Source organism: Ooceraea biroi, chromosome 11 (genome assembly GCF_003672135.1).
Source record: "Ooceraea biroi isolate clonal line C1 chromosome 11, Obir_v5.4, whole genome shotgun sequence".
Lineage (NCBI taxonomy): Eukaryota > Metazoa > Arthropoda > Insecta > Hymenoptera > Formicidae > Ooceraea > Ooceraea biroi.
In genome coordinates, this window is record NC_039516.1 from 10955713 (window position 1) to 10971605 (window position 15893).

General features: G+C 38.4%; 2 protein-coding genes and 1 long non-coding RNA gene across 6 annotated transcripts; 1 reads left to right on the forward strand and 2 right to left on the reverse strand.

The window, feature by feature from the left end:
• The first annotated feature begins 565 nt into the window (after positions 1–565).
• On the forward strand, positions 566–14172 carry LOC105285295. 3 transcript variants are annotated; one of them, XM_011349426.2, is made up of 12 exons: positions 566–1249; positions 4912–4977; positions 8711–9049; positions 9152–9446; positions 10297–10441; positions 10605–10792; positions 10899–11346; positions 11431–11597; positions 11811–11972; positions 12063–12189; positions 12336–12985; positions 13132–14172. In XM_011349426.2, exons 1-12 carry the CDS (start codon positions 1032–1034, stop codon positions 13294–13296), a joined length of 2970 nt encoding a protein of 989 aa, XP_011347728.1. In that variant the 5' UTR covers positions 566–1031; the 3' UTR covers positions 13297–14172. The 3 variants fall into 3 exon arrangements, with proteins under 3 accessions (XP_011347728.1, XP_011347729.1, XP_011347730.1); XM_011349427.3 differs by lacking the exon at positions 566–1249 and adding an exon at positions 3761–4506; XM_011349428.3 differs by lacking the exons at positions 566–1249; positions 4912–4977 and adding exons at positions 7196–7336; positions 7446–7656.
• LOC105285294 lies at positions 6047–7001 on the reverse strand. The gene is made up of 3 exons (XR_895043.3): positions 6557–7001; positions 6242–6325; positions 6047–6159 (listed from the first exon to the last, which is right to left on the reverse strand). It is a non-coding gene; the product is annotated as an uncharacterized LOC105285294 (long non-coding RNA).
• On the reverse strand, positions 14061–15840 carry LOC105285296 (dynein light chain Tctex-type). 2 transcript variants are annotated; one of them, XM_011349430.3, is made up of 4 exons: positions 15563–15840; positions 15350–15494; positions 14823–14988; positions 14061–14588 (listed from the first exon to the last, which is right to left on the reverse strand). In XM_011349430.3, exons 2-4 carry the CDS (start codon positions 15368–15370, stop codon positions 14440–14442), a joined length of 336 nt encoding a protein of 111 aa, XP_011347732.1. In that variant the 5' UTR covers positions 15371–15494; positions 15563–15840; the 3' UTR covers positions 14061–14439. The 2 variants fall into 2 exon arrangements, with proteins under 2 accessions (XP_011347732.1, XP_011347731.1); XM_011349429.3 differs by having other exon boundaries at positions 15560–15837.
• Positions 15841–15893: the final 53 nt, after the last annotated feature.

Genomic DNA, 15893 nt, shown 5'->3' on the forward strand with positions numbered 1-15893 from the left:
TATCAGTCATCGCACCGGTATGCTTTCATAAATCGAGCCGACAAAAAAAGGCATGCCATCTCATAGCCCAATGTCAGAACTCTTTGTTACGCACGAGAATTCCGCACAAGTTACTCGCTAGTTACAGAATGGCGAAATTGTGTAATTGCTGTCTAAGAATTCAGTTATCCAGCAGTCTCGAATTATTACAAGAAACTACAGTTCATTATCGCACGAATAAATCTTAATAATTCATAAAGATTAATGGATTTTAAGTACAAGTAATATTCGTTATTAAATGCAATAGTTTTGAATATAGTATTTTACGTGAAATTTTATAAAAAATGAGAATGAGAATGTCGGAATATGTATATAATATCAACATCTGATTTATTCATTGCATAAATGTATATTTTACTTTTATTGTATATAAGATTTAATTGACGTTTTCAGATCTCGTAAATTTTAAGTTTATAAATATAACTCTACCATAAGTTTCACATTTGTCTGGTTATTAAATAATTAATTTATTAAAATTGATTGTGCTACTAAAACCATAAATATTTTACAACTTTAGATAACCAAATTTTTAAAGATTTAAGAGATGCCACCAATGTCTAGAAAATTTAAGTAACGAAATTTATTACAAAAAGCAAACCAGCAGCAATATATAATTAATTTAATTTTTATGTTTATTAATTGCTACGTTCACTTTTCGCGGTGCAAGTCTCGACGTGCTGTTTCGAGTAAACATTAATATCATTGTGCAAATACATTTTTTCTGTTATCAGTCTCGGGACTTTCTAGGTATAGATAATCATAAATCAATTTTAATGCGACTCTGTACAACCTTACAATTTAAATTAAATGTCGGTCTTCTTTTAGATATTTTCATTCGAAGTTTTCGAATAGATGCATCGTTAATTCAAATTTCCCTTTATTCCCGCGAGTCATAGCAGAATTAACGCGTGGATCATAGCCATAGAAGGGAGAAAAGAGGCGGGAACAATCAGGAAACAACGCCAATCGGGATTACCAGAACTGAGGAACACATGGTTCGTGCGCGTTACCGCCGCGATTTCACGCGAGTCGCGAGTCAGTCGCGAGGAGGAAGCGGATTGCGTCGTACTGTCGGCAGCTCTCGCGCAAGAAGTCCGATACTTCTAGTTCTCGGCGTCGTGACGTCAGCCTACCTGTCGATGTTTCACATCACCACGCTACAATCAACCACGTGTGATATAAGTGTGATGAAGATGGTTAGATGTTTCAGGTAAGTTGTCAATTATTCTACACTGAAAATGTGCGGAGTGTCAACGAATTGCCAAAGAAAAAAGTCGGAAAGTGTCGAGAAAGAATCGTAAGTTTTCGTATATTTCGTGCTTTATTTTTACTAGTAAAATTGCATTTTACGTTTGCGATACTATTATGTTTGTTTTCTTTGTTATTTGTATGTTAATTAGTATATTTGATTTTTACATATTTTGACAAAATATATATATAGCATGACGCAGCTCTTTAATTTATTTAAACTGTACTCGAATTTATTTATACAAGTTGTATCGCAATTCGTTTTTGATACTTGCACACGTTTTCAGTCATTCATCGCGAGTTTAATTATCTATTAAAATTGCGACTTCGATAACAGTGTCTGTGCACGAGTTAGATCATTGGATAAGTGTGTTGTGCCTCGTGATAATCTTATCTCTCATCCAAATATACCTGTATTTCAAAATAATGTATAATGTTATTGATATACATGTAAATAATACCAAGAAATCGTACTAACGTGAGATTTCATCTCGGAATCAAATTTTCCAAATTTCAAGCTTTTAATATGCGTCCAGTTTTTAACGTTCGTTTACCAACACCTTCATAACAATAAAGTATTAAATGACAATTTAATTTTAAACGATAATGTATATCGCGCCTAAGGTATGTATCACGAATATTCATTATATCATTATTTTTAACGTTGCTTTCCCGGTTTTGAAGAACAGTTTGAACAATTTTCTGGTTTGAGAAAATCCACACGAGTTTGCCTTCAACGCTTGACTTGACTCGATTGCGCTTAAGATAGCGGCTCTCGAGGTGAAGGTCGCCTGTATTCCAAGTCCATATCAGGTCGGCTGATAAAAGTTCCGAAAGACGAGCAAGACATCAAACGCGACGAACCGACAGTCGTAATCCGGAAACGAGCTCAACAAATACGTCCCCAGAGGGAATGTGACGGCGACTTAGGTACACTAACCAGCTGCTATCTCCACGGGCGGTATCGGGCAGGAAGCAAAATACGTTGCGAGAGATAGACATCATGCTTAAGCTTACATAAAGATAATTAAGCGATATCGGCGGTTCGCTCCCGATCGGCGTACACATGTAAACGCACTCACGCGCTGAAGACCAAGCCTACGGGAGACCAAGAGAAAGAGAGAAAAAGAGTATTTATATCGCACGGCAATCTGAATAATACGAGCGGAAGAACTCGCGCGCGCGCGCGCAACGGGGGATACCCCGCGATCTGCTTCCGAGTTTCTCCGGCGTGCTTGTGTAGATCTCGACTACTTTCCATTCCGTGAAAATGTTCCGAAAAGTTCAAGCGTGTCGGAGACACGGGCTAATTACGGCCGAAAGAATAGCAACGCGGCCCCCCCGTGGGTTTCGGGGGATGGTACCGTTACCTAGGTACCATCTCCGACCAACCCGCAGTGTATTCGCAGCTCGTAATCACCGCTATTATCTCGCAGTCGAGCTGTGCGAGATCGCGCGGCAGTTTACCGCGTTTTAGTACGCGCGCCGCTGTAAAATCGCACCGGTATTTAGAGCCGCGAGTGAACGACCACTTTGTCCCATTGAGCGGATACGACAAAGAGAGCCGAGAGCCGCGAGTTCGTATACAAGCATCGAGATTATAAAATTTTATTGCCCCTCTCTAAGTGGGACGATTTACGAGTATTGTGTGAGGTACAAGGGAATTACGTACGGGCTGTCCTGGAAGAACCGATTTATGATTCTAAGACACGCTATGTGGCACGAGTTTACGATAAAGTGAATAATAATTAGCGCCAGCTACAGCTGACTAAAAAGTTTCCGGTTTTAAAATGTAAACTATAAATATAGAAGAAAGTATAAAATATACATATAATAGAATTATAATATTAAATATAGTCATATAATATATGTACGAAATTTGTTTCAAATTAAATGAAATTTGTTGTGAATGCAATATAATATACATGCAAAGTAGAATATTTAAATTTCGATAATAATCGTGTCTACGCAGACTAGAGATGGGCCGTCAGTGTTTATTCAGCGAGCGCACATATAACCGACTTACGGGTTTATATATTTATTGTGCATACTAATGCACATGATGCTTTCTTAGTTACAGTCGTATATGGATGTCTAATAAATAAAACTGCATGTTACTTGGCATGCAAATGAATCAGAGTATTGAGCACGCAATACTCTCTCTCTCTCTCTCTCTGTGTCGAACTTCCTCTTCAATTAATATTTTTAATTCTTATTGAGATACATGTAAAGCCACCGAAACACAATTAATTATGTACTTTGCACTTTTCTTCTCTTTGCTTCTTTTTAAAACGCGTTTATTTTTCAGCGAAACCGAATGTATGCGTAAATAATCGCGCGAATTAGCCGGTTATCGTTTTGTTTGCCGTAGAACATAATTTTTCTCAAACGCAGGAAATGTCATTTGAAAAATGAAAGATGTGACACGCAGTATTTTGCGAAATTGTAAATCTTACTTATTGCACGATTAAAGCTTGGATTATTATCGATTGGAAATATGTATATCGCACGTGGAAATTACGGAAATCCGGCCTTGCGAGGAGAAAATCACCGAGAGAATTTTCCTACGAGCGAAAGCTGATGAACGATGCAGAACTTGTCAGCTCGGATGCACGCGATAACATGCATGCAAGTAATATAGAAACCGACTATTAATGGTGAACGCATAGGATGCATCAGAAGTCGTACACTTTCCGTCGAGTGCGCGTATTAAAAATAAAAACATAAATAGGTTTGATCTCGTAAATCTTCCAGATGTTATACCGTTAGAATTAAGAACTGGACAATTGTCGAAATAAGTTAAGTTTTCGAAATCTAAATTTTGATATTTCGTCAATAATAATAATAATAATAATCTTTGATATTATCTTAATATTAATATTTTTAGTGCCATTTAGTTAGTTGCTTTAGTCAGTGCCATTAGTTTCTGTTACCTCGAATGTTATTCGAGATAATAGAATCGATAATATTGCATTATTGTATACAATGTATCATCTATTCCTCCAACGAGGACAAATACAACAATATGTGATAAATAGTGTTTACGACGGTATAAGTTTGCTTCCCCGAGTCAAGGTTGATCGAAGATCTTACGATTGACAAACCGAACTCACGGTTAGTACGAAAGCACGGTCGTTATCGCCACAATATCTGACGGCTATTTCCAAGAACAATGTCCACAATGAAGAAATTATTTAAAAAGTTCAAACGGGCCAGAGTGTAAGTGATTTAATTATCCAGATCTCGAACTTATTAAGATCCATTATTTAAAGAACGTATTCTTTCAAGTAACGATGTGATCGAATAATTCCATACTATTATATAATTTTGTCGTCTGATTTCTTAAACGGATATTAATGCGAATACTAATAATTTATATTCTAATTCCGCAGTGTGCTTGAAATTAAAATATCCAATTTAGAAAATATCACATAAATATTAAGACAAAATAAGGAAAAGTGTAAAAAGTAGATGAATAGAAATCTAATTTAATGTAGAAACATATTTCAAAGTAATTCATTGTGACGAGAGAAAGGAGTTGCATATTTATGATTGTATATATACATAAGACAAATCGGACATTAATTAACATTCACATTAAATGATAATCGCTCTTTTTTTCAGAACAACTGCGCGGTCGAGCAGAAACGTAACGTCCACATCACCGATATCGTCGCATGGTGGTTTTAAGTAAGTCCGAACTCGATAATCAATTATTGCGACTCACAAAGAGACTTATACTTAGTACGCCGTAAAACATTTCGCACACGGTACGGCTAACTCGTCATAATCACCGACAAGACACGCTTTATTGCCAAAATGCATCTCGATGACTGAATATTTGCGAGCTCAAATTTTTGGAAAGAGTTAAAAATGGACCGAAATATTTGACTTCTTTTTGCCTTGCTTTTTAATGCCTTTAGCGATACTCGCAATTAATTATTTTATTTATTATTTTAATTTTATTTTTAATTATTTTATTTCGCAATTAATATTACATAATCTGCATCATGTGTGGTTTGGATTCACGTTGGCCCATCTCTTATTCTGCATAAAACGTAATTCTGAATATGACTTACCCCCCGAATGCTCATTTCGGCGCACAGGACACCGACGCGTTGAAATCCACCCACGCGACGCCATATTCCCAGCAAACACAAAATATAACTATTATATAACACAGAAGTAACACGTAATATAACAACTGTTATATGTTATTAATGTTGAGGTTGCATAATTTACTTTGTAACTGCAATATAACTGCGTTATAAAACTGTTATATTGCTCTGTTATACATTGGTTATAATAATATAACAGTAATATAACTGAAATATGCGATATTATATAACTGTAATATTTGCATATTATGTCTATGTTATATATCATTTTTAACATTCAGATGTCGAGTTGTCCGGTAGATGGCTTCGTTTCTCGCATGCAAAATATAATACAAAATATATATAGGAACGGTGATCACGGCAGGGCACAACTTGTATCGTAAGTCCATTTCTACAATGAAGTGGTACATTTTTGAACGAGTAATAAATAAGAGGAAAGTACGAACTTGTACATAACGTTTAAGAAAATAAATTAAACATGCACCTGTAGTTGTAGAGAGAGGAAGAAAGAATAAATAATATATATTCCATTTATATAACATTTAAATAACAGTTTAGTAACACGTTATATTATTGTTATATTACTGCAATTTCGTTTGAGTGGGAAATTACAACTAACATATACGTTACATGTGACGAACATGTTATATTGCGTGTTACATTCTGTTATATCATGGCAATATCATTGTTATATGACTGTGTTTGCTGGGTTGTGTCCTGCCGCGAGCTTTAGTTGCCCGATTGTTCACTCAATCTGCAAATATAAGTTATTACAAGCGTGAGATTCATGTACCAATATAAATTTGTGAAAAACGGCTTTAAAAAGAAATTGGTACCTGACACTCGTGTATTTCATCGCGTACGCATAATTATTCGCACGAATTCCGCGCCGAGTCTTTCGACGGTCACGTATCTTGACCCTGCAACATCGTGAACATAGCTGCAGTAGATACATCGCGATTGCGACTGCACTTCGCATCACTGTGGCGACATTCATTTCTTTATGAGAACGCAAGGTGCAATTGTATCGTTCTCCGAATGTCGTAATTTTCAAAGAATAAAGCCACAAATAATTTTATATATAAAATAATAATAAATTTTCATAATTTTCCATGCGTGAAGCAATCTTAAATACTCGCCACTTCACTTACTCCAAACTTTCTCGATCGGAGCACATCGATGCACCGCGATTCATCACGATTCATCACGCCATTGTCTCGAGCCTCGATCGCGGTACTCGCCAAAAACCGAGCCAATGTGAGCAGCAGGTGAACGAGCGACTAAACACATGCACGTGAACGCTCGGAACAAATTTCGAAGGAAAACTCGCGAAATCGCACTATTCGATCGCGTACGCGTCGCAAACCCGCGGACGACTTTTCGACGCTCTCACGTCTCGTCCCGTGATCCCGCGCGAATCTCACTTCGGATAATGCCAATTACGATCGCCGATGTCGCGTCGATCTGTCTCGTTAATCGCGCGATTTACAAAGTCGCACGTTTGTCAATTAAATTTCTCACAAAGCTGACGAAAGCGGATTCCGCGCGGTTTTAGGCTCACGTTCAATTGAAATCGTCGCTCGCGAAATTTCGACGCGAATCTTCGAAGATTGATCCCGAAATCAGATAATGCAGCTTCGATATATATCGACAGTGAAATTTTCTTACGCGCGCTTTCTAACGCTGATAGCGCCGCGATTAGAAAAATTCGGCGTCATAAATGGAAACGCGGCCAATCGCGATCGCGACTGCGAAGTGGGCGATCTTTGTACGGTAATAGGTTAATTTGCATATTCTAATGCAGTGAACAGGTTAGAATGAGCAAAGTAGTTGGCAGAAATACGGAGTAACATGGATATAGGTGCAATAAAGATGCTCATTTATACTTAAGTAATAACATTTATATTTCCAACTTGCCAAAGTTTCTCAAGGTACTTTTAGCTTACGCATTTTGTTTCTAACATCCGTTTGATAACTGTAGAATTTTAGATCGTACACGGACGAGGCAAGAGCCAATACTAATTGCATTTCTTTGCGCAGCAAATACAGAATTGATCGCTTTAAACGTGGAAAGTAACGCACAATTGCGATAATTGCACACGCTTTATAAACGCTAGCTAAATTAGCAGCGCTTGTCAGTCGCTCGGAAATTCTCGAGAGTCGCCAAAAAAATTACAGCTCGACTTTCTGCATTTATGGAATACCACGAATACTCCACAATTATGGCGATCGCGTATCGCCGCTGCATCAGGTACGAATTTATTGCGAATAAATTATGTTGGTGCAAAGTGAGATTAATATATAATTTATTTGTTTAGCGGTTTTACAGAAATTTTAGAAAAACTCATAAAATGGTATTCTTCGCATTTATTTCATTGACTGAATTATAATTAATTTTTATCATTTTTAGTCTATTATCAACCTGTTGATTCCTGTGTGATTAGAGACACCTTCAAACTTTCTTCCGACTGTTTTTTGGATTGATCTTAGGGGAGAGATTCATTTAGAAATTGGAGTTTCTATGAGATTAATTTCTGCACTTTGTATTCTATATTTTTCACTTGTTTTATTAGTTTCTTCTGAAAAGTCAAGATTCTTCATATATTAAATAAGAAGAACAAATTTTATATAAACTTATATATACTTGGAGAGAAATAAGAGTTGCTGTTAAACACTCGTTTACTTTGGACGTATTTGGGACGCAACGCTCGAACGTATCTGAAAATTACAAAGTCGACTACGTTTGCATAATCGTGACGCGATACCGGCGCGCTCGCTACCGTGATTGCCGCTTGCGAGCATTTCGTTTCCCTAGTTGAGTGCGAATAGTCGTGTCCAGTGTGCTTCTTTGCTCCTCTTCGATGAGCTGTCTGTTCAATCGTTTCGCTCGCGTCGTGATCCACGAGAGACAATTATGAACCATGTCTTCAACATGACTCGGTAATCTTCAATGAATTCGTTCGTGTTACGAGAAAACTGTTGCATTTTGCACGTCGAAAACTTCAAATCGAACTTCGTTCGATAAATGCTGTTTCAGATTTTTCAACCAGAGGCCATTCTTTCTGTTTTAATACATGCGTATTTTCAATTAATCTGGATTCTTTATTAAATTCTTAAAAATTTTATATTATTGCATTAAAGATATAACAGCGCGTAATAATTTCGGAGAATCGTCCAGAGCGGGGGATAAATTTTCGTCGCAAACGAATGACGCTTTTTTATTTGACTCTTTATATTCTTAATTTTAACGGAGCCAAATCTACACGGAATTGAATTAAAACAGTAAAATGTTTTTCTTTTTGCAGCGAATATTACCGCAACCTGTTACAACAATTCGCGAACCACTGCCAGACGTCGAACAGGGACGTCACCGATCCGGACTGGCTCGTTTACCAACGTAACGAGCAAAACGCCGAACTCTCCAAGAAGAAGAACAACAAGGAGAAGCCGGAATACTCGCAAGTAATACCGGGTATACCGCACGTGCAGTCCTCCGAGATACTCGAGATTGGACCGGTGGCGGGCGCGGAGAACCGATATCTCGAGCTGATTTCCGCGGAATGGCGCAATACGAAGGTGTCGCTGAAGAGGCACACGTTCAAGGGGTGCCAGGATGCGATAAGAGCGGACATGGAAGTTCTCAGGTGAGCAAGCCCATATTCCATTCGTTATCTCCATGTACGCTCGACATTAGAGTGCTCGAAGCAGGAATTTGCACGTAATCGCAACTTTGTCGTTGTCATCAGCGAGATTCGGCATCCCAACATACTGCTGTTGATGGCCACGACGCACACGAATGAGCACGGCCTCGTCTCCGTCTTCGAGCCCGTCCACTGCACGCTGTACAATTACATCCACGTGCAGGGCGAGCGCATGAACATACAAGGAACCATACAGATCGGCATAAGACTGGCGGACGCGCTCAAGTACTGCCACATGCGCGGATACGTCCACGGGGGGATCAGCTCGCACTGCGTTTACCTCACCTCGGACGCGACGGTCAAGCTCGGTGGATGGGAATTGGCGAGGAAAGCGGAAAACGTGCGTAAAATTATCTGCATCTCGCGGTACTCTGAGCAGCGGCAGCAGCGAGAGTTTAATATATCTCGAGATAATCTCAAGATAATATCTTTCTGTATATTACAAATTCAATATTTGTTATAAATTCGCGAGACTGAATAGTTTTTTTTTCGAGACAATTTCGATTGTCGAGTTTATTTAAATTTATTTAAACCAAAACTGTTCTAAGATAAAATCTGTTCACAAGTTTCGTTGAACTGTACAACGTCGTGGACAGACCGGACGATAAAGAAACGGATCGCGTCATATCCGTGATCCTGCGACACACCCGTGAGCGTTTCACCAACGGAAACGCCAGGCATTGTCTTCGACAAAACGCTCGTTTCTGAATAAATTCGCTGTACCGTGTCGCGATGTTAATCGCGCAGGCGCGCAGCCGGGAACGCGGAACTCGTGCAAATCATAATCGCAATTAAATATGATAGATCGTTTCCGAAAAAGGAACTCGAGACTGCCGCGTTTATGTGGAATCATGCTGATACGTATCGCGCAAGGAACGGATAAGGAGAAGAAATCTTAGAGCAGCTGCAATTTGCAGCAATGACCACGTTGAATTAAAATTTGAACATTTATTGCGAGATGATCGTTTTTTATGTTCGGTTTTAATGGTAAATGTTTTTGAATTAACGCAATCTAGAAATGTCACGACGCAGTTCTCTTTTTAATTAATATTGCCGCTTGTTGATCTAACGGAATATTCATAACGTTAAAAATATCTATTAAAATCAATTTTAGCATTATTTTTGTAATAAGACTCCTATTATTTTTTAATTATTCTAATAAGGTATCTATTGTTATTTTCCTTTTGCAGATTAATATAGAACGCGATTTCGATAAATACTTGAAAATAGAGATTGACAAATGGCACGCACCGGAAACGTCTTACGGACATTTATACTCCACTAAGAAGAGCGACGTCTACTGCTTAATGCTGTTACTTTGGGAAATTTGTACCGGTAAATGTTTCATTATAAATTTCTACCAGAAAAATCACTTTCATAAAGAAACATTTCACTGAGAATACCGAATGTTTTCTCAGTGAAACTTGCACATTTATCGTATCACAGGAAAATGAAATAATTAATTAACTCGACGATCATTAATTTCATCGTTCGGCAGGGTGCGTACCATGTGACGGAAGCGATCGGTCGGACGTGGAACCCGAGTACGTGACGCGGAATCGTAGTGTGAGTTTGCGTAATGTTCCTTCTCTGCTTCGTAAATTGCTGGAAACTGGATTGCAATCTGACGTGGCGAACCGAACGTTGGACATGGACAAAATAGGGAGGGAACTTCACAGGCTGCTGGTATTGAACATATATTGTGCCATAATTATTGTTAAAAATTCTCTTGAAGCTTGAGCAATAATTCTTTGAGGCTCGTCGATATTCACGATCGTTTTAACGTTGTCAGGTGATACACGAGTGTGAGAAGAAGAGCGCAAACGAAAGCGAGACGAACAATAATGACTCTTCGTATCTTAAACACGAGGACATCCTAAACATGAAGACCTCCTCGCCCGTGTCGTCCACGAAGACCAAAGTGGATGCAAATTCGTCGCACTCGCCCGCGACAAAATCGAAAGAATCAATCCACCAGTTTTTCACGCCCGGGAAGCAACAACGCAACAACGGGGACTCGATCTCAAAGGATGGAACGGAGAAACCGGGCACGCCTGCAATCGGTAACGGCATTGCGAAGGATTCCGCCTCGTGCACCAATTGCGCAGAGATTTTCAACATAGTGCAAGACATCGATGAGGGAAGCAACGCGCGAGCTGACTTAAAGCGACTGAAACAACTGATAGCTAGCCGAAGGAAACGCTTCTTCTTGGGAACCGACTCACCTTCTTCAGAAACGAGTAAGAACATACACAATGGTACACGCGCAAATGGGATATACATGTATGTATCATAGATTTAATAAAATTTTCCGTGTGATTTAGACTCGAAAGTTACGAACGCGCCCTCGTTGAAAAAGAGCAGCAGTTGCGACTACATAACGTGCAAACCAGCTAGCCACACAACCGCTATAGAGCCCAGGTTTAACAGGTCGCTCAACGATTTCGACGGAAGTACTTCAAAATCGTCGTCATGGACGCTACAGCGGAAGGTACGTTTGTTAAGCAGAGAGTCTCTCCGATTTAGCGTTTATCAAATTAGTTTCGATTTATGCCGCATTTATTAATATCGTATTAAGTACGTATCAATATATCGAAAATATTTCCACACGTGAATGTGTGACGTAGAAATCTGAATAACAATTTTTTAATTATTTAATAATTCACTCGTGCTCGTATTTTATCGCGATTTTCATGACTTACAGCCGCCGTACATGACCATGCCTGCGTGCATTAAGGACGCAATAGTGCAGCGTCAGGTGTTGCATCCCGATACCAAAAGCTTCTACGAGTCGATATTGTGGAGGAAGGAAAAGGAGATTTGCTTGTCGCGAATGGGACGTGACAGTAAAAAAAAGGACGAAAAGGTATACTAATTATTATTACAAATTATTATTTTATATTTTCTATATTATAACACGCGTAAATATATCTAAATGCCGATTTTACATTTTCAGATTTCGTCGTCATTGCAACGATGCGTTAACAACGGCCTTTCCATCATTGGCGAGGACAAAGCGCAATCTCCCAGACAAGCTGCAACGCATATCAATGATACATTTATTATTGAAACTGCGGCGAAAGGTAAATTGAAAGAATTACGCACACGTTTATCGTATTTGTTATATAATATTTATTAATCAAATGTTATGTTAAATTGAGATAAATAATATCTGATTTCTTTTATTGGCAATACGTAAATTTATTATAATAATTTATTGTTACCGTAGATAATAATATCGAAGACACCGAAGAGTCAGTATCAAGAGACGTGAAGAATGCGTCCACGAGGCTTCCATCTGCAAATAAGTCGATACAGGACCTGAAGAATGCCCTCGAACGCGCCACGGAGATAATACGCTCGATAACACCCACGCGAGTAAATGATTTCGACTTGGGCGAGAAACAAGAATGCGAGAGTGCGTACGAGGACCTGTACAGCAGCGAGGATATTCCAGTCACCGAAAGATCGACGTCCGACAAGAGCTTTTCGTACACGAACGGGCACGCAAGTACAGAAAGTATTGAAGCCACGGAAGGGAGACGGGACTTTAACCAGACTCCGAGCTCGGTGAATGAAGATAAGAAGCTCAATTCTCTCAAGATCACGTTCACGAGGACGTCGAAGACATCTCCGAAACCAACGCAGAATAAACAGTCGACGGATTCGCAGGAAGCAGGCCGAAAGAACGAGACAGTCCTCGCAAATGGCACTGCCGCGATCCGCCAGCGAACCAAAGCGGATTTTCACGAAGAGAGATACGCGAATGTATCTCTTCCCTTAAACAACGTGCGAAAAATCAGCGCGCAGAGAAGCGTGTCCTGGCCATCCAGACTGAATCCCGTGAAAACGGATTGCCTGAAGGCTGCTCGTAAAAGTGTAAGTGGAGAAATAATCCCGAATATGAATGAAAAAATTAAAAATCTAACTATAAAATTATAAACTAACTATACGATTATAAAATATATAATTGTGTAAATTAATTTCTTTCTGATAAACGACTTTTGATTTCCTTTTTATTGCAGGATCCCCCGAGCACCCGATGTATCACGGAGGACTTGTACATCGACGATGAATTCGAGAACACGAATTTGAATTACAATCTTGTTCTCTTAGGCGATGATTACGAGTACTTGACGGATTCTGTGTCCCTCGACGATCAAAGACTGCTACAGTCCACAGAATTATAAATCGCCGCACCGCGAACCCGCGACTTGTTCATTCATTCATTTGTAAAGAACTCGTGTTTCTCGTATTTTTTAAAGTTATTTATTCCGTTTTATTCTGACGACAATCAAATGCAATGTGGATCTAATTTAATATTCAACCGTTCATTTCCAGTCGAGATTACTACTAAGCTGGTGATATACAGATTGCAGTAGTTGACATTACGAATCCCCCGTAGCATTTTAAACAGCATTTCACCCAGCATTTTCGAGCATTTTGACAACAATGTATTTATTAATAATCGTAAATAATCGCTCTGAATGTTTCAATGAAATTCCAACGATCGCAGCGTTAAAGATTTACACATTGATATCAATACTGTTAATTAAAAGCTAATAGAAACCATTCACAAACTCTGAAACATTCAAGAATGAACCATCAATCACGTTATAGAATTTAAGTTTTACGAATATAAGTAATCTAAATGTTGTACAAAATGTTTCGAAAGAGAGAAAGAGAATCTGTGTAATCGAAGAAAAGAGATCGTTTTTCGAGTACCCCGAGGCAAAGTACATTGCCGTGCGAACGTAGCACATCATCTTGGTTCACTCGCTCACTGACGAAACGATCCTTTTTCGTCGAATATGAATTCTTTATTAACGTTTATTTAAAATGTTCATACTCTGTTGTTCGTGAAAACATTCCACATACGATCCCAGATGATTCGCCGAACGCTTACTTTTATACCTAACGTGCACAATGATCTTGTGCAATAACGATACAAGAATCACGATCGTTTTGTTGCATTTATTATTTCGTAAAAGTGCTAGTGTATAAATAGAGTACTGTTCCTGATAAAAGCATAAATAATAAGATAATTAAATATATATATTTTACCGTACCTACATTTGCATGTGGATAAGTGTCATTTTTTTTATTTATACATATCACATCTCGATAATTATTTCATTAAATTATTACACTTGATAGCACACTTATGCCGCTTACGCTGCTCTAGCTACAATTTTTCATAGATCTGTGCAAAAATATCATATTTCGAAGTTGACTTGAAAACGTAACGTTTTATTTTCTTAAAGTGGGCGCATCTACGGAATTATTGAATTTTGCGGAAACGAAGAATTCCATTACGCGACTGAGTAAATTTTTTAAAGGGCCAGTCCAAAGACGGACACGATGCAGTACATGGTTTTGTTCTCCCAACGCACCGTGCAACTCCCGTCGGTGGCGTTGTCCCAGTAGCACGAACTTGCAGTGTGAAGCCCGGCTCCGTTTTTCTGCATAATTGTACACGTCACTGCAACCATACAATTAATTCTTTATTTAATCTTTCGTTAATCAGTGCCACCCAAAGTTCAGACGGAGAACAAATGGTGTGTTTGAAGGTGTGCGGAAATCATATCAAAATTATAGAAAAACAGAAAGACGATGGCATATTATAAAAAGATTATATTTCTTTTCTGCTATTAATTATTTTTATTTTATATTAATTCTATTGTTCCTTCCAAGAGTAAAATATTGGTTTACATACCGATGTACTTGTAAGCCTTCTGTAATTTTGTAAGATTGCCTAAGCAGGCCTCGACAACGTTGGAAGTCCATTGATTGACTTTATTATGCTGATATGCGTTACCACCTATTGATACTTCAATGGCTTCCTTGATGATGTTGCTGACATCGTCCACCACAAATTGCAACTAGAATCGTAATGAATCGTTATATTCCATTCGTTGAGTCTTATATTATCTAAATAAGAAAAGTTTTTAAAAATATTTTGATATTTAACATTAAACGTTAAACAATCGTAATAATGAACATGTATGTGCACACCTTCGAAATATCTTCAAGTCTTAATGAAAAATACACTAGTTTTGTTGGCATTAATTATACAAGAAAAATTTCACATTGTGCAATATTAGTTAAAATTGTTTTACGACAAAAATGAAGATTCAATCGCTGCTTTATCGATAATTGGTTCTACTATCTTTGTAAATAATACATTAACATTTTCTATTCTCCGTTTTTATTCCACACTAAAACAGGACGTTTTCGACTAACCTCTTCTTGCGCATCCTCCATGTCTAACAAACGCCGAGAGCTGTTTCACGTTCAAAACCAATTATCGTAATTATTATATAATTAAGTATAACTATAATTTATAATCCAGAAGAATTATTTTCGAAGAATCCTCAGCTGCGTGTATCTGCAAAATGGAAAATCAGATATCTGGGCTCGAACATCGAAAGGACCATTTCAACCAAGACTCACAACGATTTCTCGCCGATCTCTCGCGTTCACAAATATCTCTCACTTCCAGGTGGCCAAGCTATCAACGTTGCATCACTGACATTTATCGTCCTCGCATTCGTTCTGTTGGAATTATTCGCAACACAGCGTGACGCTTACTCTGAAAAAATATAACCACCCGCGGGCAACGACAATCCTCAACTGTCAACTGTCACATCGCCGGCTGTGCTCCGTCATGAACGCAAAATATAGATGCTCTCACCGCGATTATCTTATCTTCAAAGAACGATCTTACGATCTATTATCTGTGGTTAGTCCCGCGTTGTTCAAACGTGATGCTGAAGTTGAAACGAGA